The sequence below is a fragment of the Eleutherodactylus coqui genome, chromosome 1, assembly GCF_035609145.1.
Source record: "Eleutherodactylus coqui strain aEleCoq1 chromosome 1, aEleCoq1.hap1, whole genome shotgun sequence".
Lineage (NCBI taxonomy): Eukaryota > Metazoa > Chordata > Amphibia > Anura > Eleutherodactylidae > Eleutherodactylus > Eleutherodactylus coqui.
In genome coordinates this window covers 243,387,352-243,401,088 of record NC_089837.1, presented here as the reverse complement: position 1 = coordinate 243,401,088, position 13,737 = coordinate 243,387,352, and the positions used below count along the sequence as shown (strand labels likewise).

Here is a 13,737-nt window from a genome sequence, read left to right as displayed (position 1 = left end):
GATAATAGTGACATCCCACAGCAGTAATAATAGTGACACTCCCCCCATTAGTAATAAGAGTGACATACCCCAGCGGTCCCCCAGCAGTAATAATGCCCGCTCCCCCCCCCCCCCAGATGAATGTATGTCTGTCTGCGTGCGTGTCTGCGTGCGTGCGTGTCTGTTTGTCCTTTATGCGCTACTACACCATTCATCCGATCGCCATGAAACTTTGGGAAGTTGCTGAGTACACTCCTGGGAAGATTATAGGCATAGTACAAATATCCTACGATAAATGGCGCGCGAGCGTCGTCGAAAGTTACGCCCCCCCCCCCACGTAGATCGAATAAGTAAGCCACCTGCTATTGTGATGTCATCACTGATGTCATCAACATCGGACGCCCTTGAACATGCCCCAACATGTTCTATAAAGCTGCATTGTGATGTCATTAAGGCTCTATTATGACACGTACAGCTTGGAACCACTAGAGCACGCCAGCCAATTACCATTGGAGTTGGAAGTGGGTAAACAAGTACTAGGATATCTTCCTAAGAAGCCACAGCAGCCGGATAAATTGTATGTTCCACCCAACGGCTATTTTATTCAGCCCGCAAGGGGGAAGCAGCGGCCTACAAAATCTAATTCTCTCATTTCCTGATGTCATAGATAGATAGATAGATAGATAGATAGATAGATAGATAGATAGACTGTATGCAATAACCCAGATAGATAGATAGATAGATAGATAGATAGATAGATAGATAGATAGATAGATAGATAGATAGACTGTATGCAATGACACGTACAGCTTGAAACCATAAATACTAGAGCACGCCAGCCATTTACAGTCAGTCTCCATTGGAGTTGGAAGTGGGCAAACATGTACTAGGCCAGTGATGGCGAACCTTTTAGGGACCGAGTGCCCAAACTACAAATGTATCGCAAAGTGCCAACACGTCAGGGGGCGGGGCTTATCACAACATATGATTTTACCCCCGTCGTTCTAAAAAGGACAAGGCTGTTTCAGATTAGACCGGGTGCAGATTCTGACTGCTTTTTGGACGCGGAAATACTGCAGAATGTCCTCAGCGGAGATTTCTGTGGAAAATTCTGCAGCATTTCCGCATCTAAAAAGCAGTCAAAATCTGCACCCGGTCTATTCTGAAAGAGCCCTGCCCATTTCTGCCACATGTACACATACCCCAGCGGTAATAGTGACACCTTCACCCCAGCGATAATAGTGACATCCCACAGCAGTAATAATAGTGACACTCCCCCCATTAGTAATAAGAGTGACATACCCCAGCGGTCCCCCAGCAGTAATAATGCCCGCTCCCCCCCCCCCCAGCGGTTCCCCCAGCAGTCATAATACCCCCCCCCAGTGGTCCACCAGCAGTCACAATGCCACCCCCAGCTGTCCGCCAGCAATAATAATGCCCCCCTCCCCCCAAGCGGTTCCCCCAGCAGTCATAATGGCTCCCCCCCAGCGGTTCTCCTGGCAGTCATCATGCCCCCCTTCCCCCACAGAGATTTTCTTGGCAGTCACCATGCCCCCCCTCCCCCCAACGATTCTCCCAGCAGTCATGCCTCCGCTCCCCCACCAGCGATTCTCCCAGCAGTCAGAATGTCTCCCCCCCCCCAGCGATTCTCCCAGCAGTCAGAATGTCTCCCATCCCCCCCCCCCCCAGCGATTCTCCCAGCAGTCAGAATGTCTCCCATCCCCCCCAGCGATTATCCCAGCAGTCAGAATGTCTCCCACCCCCCCCAGCAATTCTCCCAGCAGTAAGAATGTCTCCCCCTCCCCCCCCAGCAATTCTCCCAGCAGTAAGAATGTCTCCCCCCCCAGCGATTCTCACACAACGGCTATTTTATTCAGCCTGGAAGGGGGAAGCAGCGGCCTACAAAACCTCAGTGGTCGCTGCTGCCGTCATCTAGATATATAAAAACGAAGTATGTATGTATGTCTGTCTTCGCAGCAACGCGCAGGTAGGTAGGTTCAGTTCTTGGAGGTTGGGGAATGCTTATGGGCAAGGCCTTATGTCTCATCCCAACTTAATTCTCTCACTTCCCAATGTCATAGAAACTTGAAATAGGAAAAGTTAATGGGTCCCAACTCGATTATTCAATTCAAAGCGCCAAAGAATTAGCGTTCAAATTTTACGTACGGAATCTAATTCTCTCATTTCCTGATGTCATAGATAGATAGATAGATAGATAGACTGTATGCAATAACCCTGATAGATAGATAGATAGATAGATAGATAGATAGACTGTATGCAATAACCCTGATAGATAGATAGATAGATAGATAGATAGATAGATAGATAGATAGATAGATAGATAGATAGATAGATAGATAGATAGATAGACTGTATGCAATGACACGTACAGCTTGAAACCATAAATACTAGAGCACGCCAGCCATTTACAGTCAGTCTCCATTGGAGTTGGAAGTGGGCAAACATGTACTAGGCTATCTTCCCAAGAAGCCACAGCAGCCGGATAAATTGGATGTTCCACACAACGGCTATTTTATTCAGCCTGCAAGGGGGAAGCAGCGGCCTACAAAACCTCAGTGGTCGCTGCTGCCGTCATCTAGATATATAAAAACGAATGTATGTATGTATGTCTGTCTTCGCAGCAACGCGCGACGGGTACGCTAGTTTATACATAAAGAGCACTTACTCTCATTGGCAGGTGTATCGCCCAGATCCGGCTCCTGCTGCATTCAAATGTCGCTCATTGATGACACATCAACCGTTAGGGCAATGTTTCCCAACTCCAGTCCTCAGGGACCACCAACAGGTCATGTTTTCATGATATCCTATAGTAAGAACACCTGTGGCAATGTCTGAGGCACCAACAATAATTACATCACCTGTGCAATACTGAGGAAATCCTGAAAACATGACCTGATGGGGTGCCTTGAGGACCGGAGTTGGGAAATACTGTGTTAGGGAGACACAGTGTTTTGAATATCCATGTAAATGTTAAATTGATGATTTGAAGAGGGGAAGAACAGGGGCAGGAGAGCTCTATTTTTGTTGGCGAGAGGGAAGGAACATGGCCGAGTGGCTATTGGTTACTGTGGGTCAAAGAGCCACAAATGGCCAGTGACATTCCAGAACTGGCCTTGGAGTGGTGTCTAGTCAGTAATATATAGAATCATAGAATGGTAGAGTTGGAAGGGACCTCCAGCGTCATCTGTTCCAACCCCCTGCTCAGTGCAGGATACACTAAATCATCCCCGATAGATGTCTAACCAGCCTCTGAAGACTTACATTGAAGGAGAACTCACCACCTCCCGTGGCAACCTGTTCCACTCATTGACCACCCTTACTGTCAGAGAGTTTTTTTCTAATATCTAATTTGTGTCTCCTCCCTTTCAGTTTCATCCCATTGCTTCTAGTCTTTCCTTGTGCAAATGAGAATAGGGCTGATCCCTCTGCAGTGTGATAACCCTTCAGATATTTGTAGAAAGCTATTAAGTCTCCTCTCCTTTCTGCAAGCTAAACATTCCAAGATCCTTTAACCATTCCTCATGGGACATGAATTGTAGCTGGAGAAATTGACTCCTTTCTCCTTACATCATGCCTCCAGACAGAAGCTTATAATTGATATAGAAGTCGGTACCTACAGATCATGATTATCTGCTATTTAGTTTTCCTCAGATTTTTCTCTTTTCAGCTTTTTAGCTGAGCTTTATTAGAACAGAGCTGTGATCTATAACTGCAGTTTAGCTGCAGTGCCTAATCTGAAGTAGTCTGGGACACACCCCTTTTCTAATCATTGCTCCAGGCCTCCTATTGCAATTGGAACTAATGATGAGATAGCGGGTGTTTCTCAGACTACTTCAAAGCTGAGCTCATACACTGTCATGAGGTTATGACATACACCCCATGCACTGAGGCACTGAGAGTGGTTGGAGTCCCAGGTGGAGCAGAAGCCCTGTGAAGAAGGAAAGCTGTCGTCACAGAACGGCTTCTCCTTACACAGTGCCAGAGGGCAGATGAGAGGAGGGTACTATAAAAGCAACGGGAGAACAGATCAGCATGGCACAGAAGTCAATTGAATAAAAGTTTTATGTATGAAAACCAGTGAAATATAAAGCAGGCTTTATTAAACAGTAATATGGATAACTGCTGTACCTGCACTATAGATAACAGTACAGCACAGCTTGGACAGAAGCTCCGTGTTCAGTTATGCAGTGAGAAGACGGATTTCTCTAGCAACGACTTCTAACTACATAGCTGAATAGGGTTTTTTAATGAAAAATGTGCAGAATATATTGATTAACAGGGTTTGAAAATAAAAATCAATACTTGCCTATTCCTCCCCCGTCAGTCTTCTTATTGCATCTTCTCCAGGCCCATGCAGACCCCCGGGTCACGTCAGTGTACCTTACGTCATCGCCTAGCAGGGAATGCCGAGCTATTGCTGAGACTGTGCATGCGTGCTGTCTCACCACGAGTGTTCATATACTATTGCAGTGAAATGACAATAGCGCCACATAGGAGTCGGCATTCCCTGCTAGGCTGTGAACATTACATCACTAGTGAATAGACATTCGTCACTGGAAGAAGAGGATTCGGATGGCTGGAGGTGAGGTAACCCAGGGAACTGCAGGAGCCAGAAGAAGATCTCGAGGAGAAGATGTGGGAAGAAGACTGAAGGGGAGGAATAGGTAAGTATTGTTTTTTTTAATTACAGAACCGCTTGAAACAAATTGCAAAAACGCTTAGGGGTTTTCTTGTAAAATACTACTAATAATCTATCCTCAGGATAGGTCATAAATAGTTTATCGGCCGGGGTCCACCATTTGGGAGCCTGACCGATCAGCTGAGCGGGAGCATGCCGTCAAGTCGGAGCGGAAGTCTCGATGCCGACCTCTGTGTAGTGGCCTGTGCTTGTAACTGCAGGCAGGGCTGTCATAGAAATCAATGGGAGCCGTACCTGCAGTTACAAGCGCCAGCCACTACACGGAGGTCGGCATGGAGACTTCCGCTCCAGCTTCTGTGCACATTTGGAGCAGAAGTCTCTGCACTGACCTCCGTGTAGTGGTCAGCGCTTGTAACTGCAGGCATGGCTCCCAGCAATTTCAATGACAGCCGTGCCTGTAGTTACAAGCGCTGGCCACTACATGGAGGTCGGCGCAGAGGCTTTGGCTCTGACCTCTGTGTTATTGAGGTGCTCACAGCATGCGCCCACTCAGCTGATTGGTCATCAATAGTATTTCACTAGAAAACCCCTTAAAATCGCCTATTGTGTACAATTCACAACTAAGTAAATCGCAGCTGACCTTTAAGCAGTTCCATCTCAGGTCTATCTAGCAGTAATTTATAAAAGCAGGTAAGTGTCCCATGAATGAGACCACCAGATACTGGACACTTGGGGTGGGTGGGGAGGAGGACATACCAATAGTTTACCAGTGATATGATGATACTTTCTAATCCATAGAGCTAAAATAAAAAAAAATCTGCGCCCCCCACTAACTGCTGTGCCCCAATCTCCGCAGCGGGCTCAATCCAATGTGCTGATGATGTGATAAATAAACCAACATCAGCACTCCGCTGTCCGTTTCCAATAGTATCTATTTATTTAAAACTCAGACCTGTACCCGGTGTCATTTTCTAATAAAGTTTATTGATATTTCCTGGCATGTACGCTTTGTCGTCTTCTAATAAAGTTTGTTGTAGGAAATAACACGTATCCCATACGCGTCGCCGCGAGATTTACTCTGCGGTGACGCGATGTGTGGGCGTGCCAAGAGAGAGGTGGGCGGGCCCTTCGCCGGGTAACGGCCGTCGGTCGGTCGGTTTTGTAGTGTCGCGCGCTGTAAGGCACCCGTTGACGGCTGGTGTACCCGGCGGGTAGAGGACAGAGCAGCCATGGCTGGCCAGCAATTCCAGTATGACGACAGCGGCAACACGTTCCTCTACTTCCTCACCTCGTTCGTAGGACTCATCGTCATCCCGGCCACATATTACCTGTGGCCCCGGGACCAGAACTCGGGTGAGTGCGGTGGGAGGGCAGACGGTGTGCACAGTGCTGCCGGGAGTGCGGGGAAGGGGCTCCGGCAACAGCTTCCGTCATTGTCCTGCACACTAACGTCATGTGCTCGAGGATGCTGAGCAGTGACTTCATCAGTATACAGGTCACGTGGGATGTGGAGGGGGCACTCCGGTCCAGATGTTACAGCATGTCCCGTCCCTGCTGGCTGGAGCAGTAGTAGCAGACGTGATGCTTCTGGGAGAGTTGCAGACCCTCCCGCTCATCTTGGACAGAGCCCTTTAAAAGGGTATTCCGGGACTTTTTCTATTTACGATCGTCGGGGACCCCCCCACCCCAATGCTGGCCGTCAGCTGATTCCCACTGTTGCTGTGATCAGTGGGGGAAGCAGAAAACACGCTGATTGTGTCGCAAGTTGGTGTTGCAGTGCGACTGCTGTTGAATTTGCTAAGCTCCCTACCTGCAATACCAACCTGGTCCACTGCACTGTGGACAGTGCTCTACTGATTGGCAGGGATCCCAGTGGTTAGTTCCTGCCAATTCTCTATTGGTGACCTACTGATAGGTAGGACGGGTCATTAGTAGTTGATAAGCAGGGGTCAGTCATTCAGGTTTGCTCTGGACGTCGTCATCAGTAGGACTGGAAGTTTAATGGACTGCTTCACTCCCAACCTATAGGAGTGATGCCTCCTCCTGCATGTCCGTCTCTGACCACTATGAGGAGTGGGAGTGAAGCCGCCTATAACATTCCTGGTCACAGATGATGACATTCGGCTGCGCTGACAGGTAGGGGTCTGCTGCTCCTCGCGGAGCCATTACTGCTTACCTGTGCGGAGGATAGGTCATCAGCAGTAACAGTCCCGGACGACCTCCTACGGGCCGCGCTGTAACGGTGCACAGAAGAGCGCTGCTGCATCTCGGGTTATGTTCACATTGGCCGTCACCGTTGTGGGGATGTTGTCATGGCTTCCGTTACTTCTGACGACATGAGCAGCGGGGCATACAGCGCTGTTCTTCAATGAATGACTCCACTATAAGTCAGCCTCGTCTGTTGGCTGCCGCTCGGACCCTTCATAGGAGGGATACGGCGTTGGCTAGGGTTTGTTATGAGAAGCCACAGCCCAAATGTAACCTGCGCCTAAGGCCGCTCCCACGCAGTCTCAGATGAGTATTGGAGTGCAGCATTTCCAACACCGCGATTTTTAATACTGTCTGCTCTATTTTAGTGCATTTCAATTTTTTTTCTCTTTTTTTAACGCACGTCATCACCCATTGCAGTGATGGGGTGCGTTAAAAAAAAAACTGTCCAAAAATGCTATAAAAGGCTATGTTAAAAAATGCAGCGTTTTTACAGCTTCCTGTCTGAGAGCGATTAAGGCTACATTCACACTGGTGAGAATCTCGCACAAGGTTTGTGTGTTGCAAGACGTGCAAAAGTAGCACGAATATAAACTCCGTTCTTTTGAATGGACTTATTCACATGAGTGATTTTTTTTTGATGTTCCCTCTGACCGCCTCGTCCATCATTTTCAATGGGACCTTAAAGGACATGGTGTGCCGTGCGATGTGAGGTGTCCTGAGAAGCGCAATTTCACAGAAGTGATTTGAGGCGTTTTTGAATGAAAACTCCTGGCATCGACGTTGGCAAGTGTGATTATCGGGCCGAGTTCCTCAGCCTGATGCCGTGCCCGCCCGGGTGATTGTAACCTCATGTGAATGTTCCAAGATATTATGTAAAAATCAGGCGATCGGACCCTCTGTATAGCGAATGTCACAGGCTGCTGCAGCCGGTCACAGTGCTGATCATGAGAGCAGGGGCAGAAGTCTGCTGTGTAACCGCTGCACCACCTATGAGACTGACGGGGTAGCTGGGTGCTCTACTCTTTGCATCAGCCCCATAGACCGTATTGGACTTGCATGACCACTGCTGCATTCACACAGGGCACTCTTAGCTCTTATGATCGGTAGGGCTCATTCCCACGACCGTATGGGGAAAACGCTGTGGTTTACTAGTCTGTGTGATGTTGGCTATCGCAGCGTGCAACAGAAGGCAACACCGCACATAACCCCATATCTCATGCACGCTGTCATGCACAGAGTGGCTTCCCCCTCCCCCCCGCTCTGTTTCATAGTAGGGTTGCGTATGTATTGTCACCCTTACACAATATATTGCATATGGGCAACGTTGCATAGGCTCCCACTGCGTGATAAGCAAAGAAACAGAGCATGCTGGGATCTTTTGCTCGCTTGTATCTGCATGGAGTGTTATACGCTAAAGTGAACAGATCAACTAAAATTTACTTTCATTGACTCCATTCACAGCGTAATGTGCACCAAAATCACGGTTGTGTGAATCAGACCGTAGGCGTCCCAGTGGTCAGACCACAGTGATCGTACATTTATCACCATCCCGTGAGAAATATTTTGGGGTTCACTTCTTTAAAGAGAATCCATCACCACCTTTATGTCTCCTCTCTGAGGGCAGCATGCTGATTACACTGATGTATCTGCTGTGGGGATCTGTGCTGTAGTTTGTCAGAAACTTACATTTTTTTTCAGTAGCAACCACACATAGAGGACTACAGGAAGTAGTCCTCCATATTCATGAGCTGCAGGCTAACTCACCCACCCTCCAGTCACTGACAGCTGTCCCTCTGTGTACAGTTATAGGCAGACAAGTGTCTATCATTGGCTGGAGGGTGAGGTGGACAGTGCTTGCCTGCAGCTCATGCGTATGAGGACTACTTCTTGTACCCTGTGTATGGCTGTTACTAATAAAATGTAAGTTTAGACACACTACCATACTTCACAGATACATAAGGCGGACATCTCCATGTAATCTGCATGCCTGCCACTAGCTCAGGCTGCCCTCATAGAGGAGACATAAAGGTGGTGACTGATTTCCTTTAATTCCTTGTTTATTAACGGTCATTACATAATACACGACCATTTTCTCCATTTTACAATGTGTCAGACCCTTCTTTTCCTGCAGAGGTATGGAAATCTGTTTTTTCTTTCTTCAAGTAGTTTTTATTTTCGACCTTTGACCTATTTGATTTTCTTTTGAAAGTACTGTCGGTGCTAAAGGCCCATTTAGATACACTGATTTCAACTCGAAAATCGTTCAAAGCCATCTTTTGAGCGATAATCATTGTGTGTAACTGCACTTATATCGTGCAGTTTTCGTTAAACCATCGCTTGTCATTGTGAAAGACAAGGATGAGCCTTATCAGTGATTCACAGGGGGATACAACTTATACTATTGTTTCAGCTGTATCCCGCTCCCTGATAACAGGCGGGGTATGAAGAACAGAGCGGTCCAGTTGTGTTCTTCATACTCCACACGGCTGTATACCAGCTGAGTGCTCCGTAAGCAGCCGGGGTATGAAGAACACGGCGTTCAGCTGTGTTTTCCATACCCGGCTCTGAGCAGAGAACAGCTGGATGCAGAAGACAAGCGGCCCCGCTTGTCTTCTGCATCCGCCGCTTGGAGCACAAAGCGATCACCTTGCGCTTAAAGGCACACAACGATTATCACTCAAAAGTCGCTGAAAAGACATGTTTTGAGTGATAATCATTGTCTAAACCAGGCTTAAAGGGGTTGTCTCGCGGCAGCAAGTGGGGTTATACACTTCTGTATGGCCATATTAATGCACTTTGTAATGTACATCGTGCATTAATTATGAGCCATACAGAAGTTATTCACTTACCTGCTCCGTTGCTGGCGTCCCCGTCTCCATGGCTCCGTCTAATTTCGCTGGCTTCTTGCTTTTTTAGACGCGCTTGTGCAGTCCGTGCTTCTGGCTGGTGAATGGGGCCGCTCGTGCCGGAGAGCTGCTCACCGCGTCGTCATCGTAGCTCCGCCCCATCACGTGTGCCGATTCCAGCCAATCAGGAGGCTGGAATCGGCAATGGAACGCACAGAGCCCATGGTGCACCATGGGAGAAGACCCGCGGTGCACCATGGGAGAAAACCGCAGTGCATCCCTGGGAAAGGACCGGCGGCCATCTTAGGCAGAAGGTTTTTAAAACTCTATTTCTTCGGATCAGTGAGTAGCAAGCGGTTTAAAAACCGCTTTAAATTGCTATTTTATGCCAGGGGGGTGACAGGGGGAATGGGCTAATTGAAAATTTTGATGTTTGCCGCGAGACAACCCCTTTAAGCCTCATGTCCACAGGCGGATCAGATTCTGCATGCAGGAGTCCGAAGCGTAATCGGACCCTGCCCACGGCCGAGGACACTGTGGGTCTCCTGCTTACCCGTCCGGGTCTTCTATCCTCTTTACTATGGATGTGTGCCACCACACATGCGCATTGGAGTTTTTCTTTTCTTTTTTTTTTTTAACTCCTGCTTTCCTGTGGAATTTTTGGGCCATCCGCAATTCAATTTCGGACAGGCCGTGGATTGGATGGCTTCTATTGACTTAATGGAAGCCGTCCGTATGGGAACCGCACTGAAATGGAGCATGCTGTGATTTGTTTTCCGGACCAAAAGGTCCACAAATTAAATCTGCATGCTTTATTTAATTTGTGGACGCCCATGTTTCCCTATGGACGGCTTGAATTGTGGATTCCGCCCGCCCGTGGACATTGGGCCTTAGCCTTCTCGCCGCTGGCTTCCAATGGTTCCCATTTTCAAGGTTCTGTTAAAGATCCAGTTGTAGTGGTCTCAGTACAGTGTCACGTAGTCCAGGTGATTTATCATGTCATTCTCATGCAGACATTGTCTTATAGTGTTAAACTGGAAAAGATGGGGAGCGATCCTTACTCTACACTAGCTCCGTGTGAGCAGCCCGCTGTCCGTCTGGTTCTATTATTGTAAGAGTGGCTTGAAGGGCACCTATGTGGCAGCTTTCTACAAACCATGAGGTAATCATGTCAGCAAACATCCTTCTGGACTGTCTCCTGAGGAACGGTCCGCTCTCTCCAGGCTGACTGGACCGTCGGGGCATACTGTATAATAGCGCATGTTCACAAACAGCGGAAAGCTGCACGTTTTTTCTCTATAGAAGTTCAGCAAAATTTTACTGCAGTCTGGATGAGTTTTGAGAAAATCTCGTCCATCTGCTGCATAAATGTTGACATACGGTGTGGATTTTACATCCACGGCAGGTCGGTTTCAACATGGATTCTATCTGTTCAAATGGTGCAATCTGAATTCTACACACAGTTTATTGGCAATTTTGATGTGGATCCACACTGAAATCTGTTACCAGAGAACAAGCCTTCAGAGTTTGAAGAGACTTTCCAATAGAAGCCTCTGCGGTGCATTATAAAAGTCATATCTTTAGTCCCCATGTCCACGGGCACGCACGGATCCTGCATGGGGAATTCCGCACCCAATTCGCCAGCAGCCCTGCGTTCCTGTGGAAGTGCCGGCCAACGCACATGCACAGTGCACTTTCTTTTTAAACTCCTGCTTTCCTGCTGAATCCGTGGCCCATCCGCAATGTCAGGGACGGGCTGTGAATCAGACGGCTTCAGATGACTTCAATGGAAGCCGTCCGTGCAGGAATTGCAGTGAAATGGAGCTTGCTGTGATTTTTTTTTTTTTTTTCATCTGCCAGCAGAAACCGCAGTTGGTTTCCGCTCGTGTGCATGAAAAATCCTTTTTCCATAGCATGCTATGGAGGATTATTGCTGTGGAATCTGGAGTGGACGCCCGCTCCGGAGTCCGCAGCAAAAATCTGCCCGTGGACAGAAAAATTGTATTGGCAAGCTTTCAGAGCTCGAAGGCCTCTTCGTGAAGCTACAACAATGACTGGAAGAAAAGCACAGTAATGTAAATGATACCACCTATACCCTGGCCTGTGCATGGGGTGAAGCCTCCTCAAGATCAGCCACAAGCATAAAGTTAGGTCCTATTTAGAAGGGACGACTGTTGGCTACACGACTAGTGCTGACGTCACCGCTAGGTTGTTGACGCTCGTGCAGAGCATTCAGACAGACAGATCACCGCTGAGCAGGGAGCATTTACACATAGCGAGAAGTCAGCGATCCAGCAATGGTTTTTATGCTGGTTGAAAGTGAGCGTTAACGAAATGTAAACTAATACTGCACGATGGCTTCGCATTTAGACGCAATGATTATTTTTTGAACAAATTTTGAGCGATAATCATCCCATGTAAAAGGCCCTTTAGGTCACTGATCTGGAGGGTGTAAAGTGTCCGTGCGTCTCCTGCAGACAGAAACCTCCTCTTTTATGTCTGAAGACGCCTATTAACACAGCAAAAACATCATCTCTAAGGGGTTGTATACTTTAAAAATGGCTTTTTTGTAAAGTACATTCCTGAAGATAAGCTTTTTGTGCCTTATTCGACTGCAGCGACCTACTTGTGACCAGCTATCGGATCTGCTTGGCAGGTGCATGGTTCTTCACTGCACTAAGCCTCTGTTCACATCCCATTTTCAGCCTATGTTGGAGGTGTTCCTCAGGAGGATTTCCCAATGATGGAAGGCTGCAAAATACACCGCTTTACAGATATACATTGAGATGTATTGTAATAGGTTTTCATTGTTTAAAGGGGTTGTCTGAGTTAAGGACACCCTTGTCAATGGGTCACCCATGCTTTAAAATAAAAGAATCCGCAGTCACCTCTTCCCACTTCTGTTCTTCCTTGTCTGTCTGTTTTCAGGCAGCTGTGATGTCCTGTAAACCTGCTGTAGCAGCCAGTGACAGCGCTCGACCACCATCTCTAGGCACTGTCATTGGTTGATGCAGCTTGTTTGTAGACAGGCTCAGCTTAAAAACTGGTGTCACAGGGAGACCACAGCCAGCGGGGAGAGGTAAGTAACTGCTGATTTTTGTATTTTAATGCATGGGGGACAGTTGACGGGGGCTTCCTTACCATGAACAAGCACTTTAACCAAAGTGTATACCAAAGGTATGTTTCTGGACATCTGGACATGTTTTGCGTATACGCCAGGAGCTTCTCCCAGTGCATGCTGCAAACATGATGTGAACATAGTTTAATGCCGCAGGGACATGCTGTGGAGTCTGACTTTCAGACTAAGGGTACGTTCATACGGGGCAGAAATGCTGCGGAATTTCCGTTGCAAATTCTGCAGCATTTCCACAACCGTAACAGTCGAAATCCCCATTGGTCCTGATTGTGACTTAAAAATCAGCTACGTATCTGCAGCTGATGCAGCGCTCCATTCTCCTACCAATTCTTCATGCTATCAGCGCAGCCTTTCACCCAACGGCCACTTGTGAGCTCAGCACGTTTGGTTAGGCTACTGGGTGTTGGGCTGCGCTTATAGTGCAAAGAATTGTAACTGGATCTGCCGAAATCAGCTGAGGAAACATAACTGATTTTCGAATCAAAATCTGCATAAATGGTGCAGATTTTGACTCTCATCTGTGTGCGGAAATGCTGCAGACTTTGCTGTTGAATTTTCCGCTGCGGAAATTCTGGATCTTTTCCGCTCCATGTGAGCATAACTTTTAGTTCTTGTGGCGACTTGCTGCACCCACTATGACCTCAGGCTTATGGTTTGGACAAGTGATTGGAGTAGGTGGTCTTTCCTGTATCTGTGGTAAAATCTATTATTTACAGAGCAGTTTTAAAAGGAACGGTCATGTACGTCAATCTGTCCTCATTGATGGCAACATAAAGTCGTGACAGACATGCCAATTCCAGGGATCTGTCACTTTTGCGATAATGTGCAGTGCTATTTAAAACTTGGGCCTCCCTCACACATGCGTTCAGAAAACGCTGCTCAATATCAAACCTTTTTTTACCGCA

At 47.6% G+C, this 13,737-nt stretch overlaps 1 protein-coding gene across 1 annotated transcript in view; it reads left to right on the top strand.

Moving 5' to 3' along the window:
- The first annotated feature begins 5,724 nt into the window (after nucleotides 1-5,724).
- The window catches only part of SEC63 (SEC63 homolog, protein translocation regulator), a 67,174-nt gene continuing 59,161 nt past the window's right edge, over nucleotides 5,725-13,737 (top strand). The window contains exon 1 of the mRNA XM_066607421.1: nucleotides 5,725-5,992. Coding sequence (XP_066463518.1) covers nucleotides 5,869-5,992 — 124 coding nt within the window. The 5' untranslated portion in view covers nucleotides 5,725-5,868. The remainder of the gene's footprint in view (nucleotides 5,993-13,737) is intronic.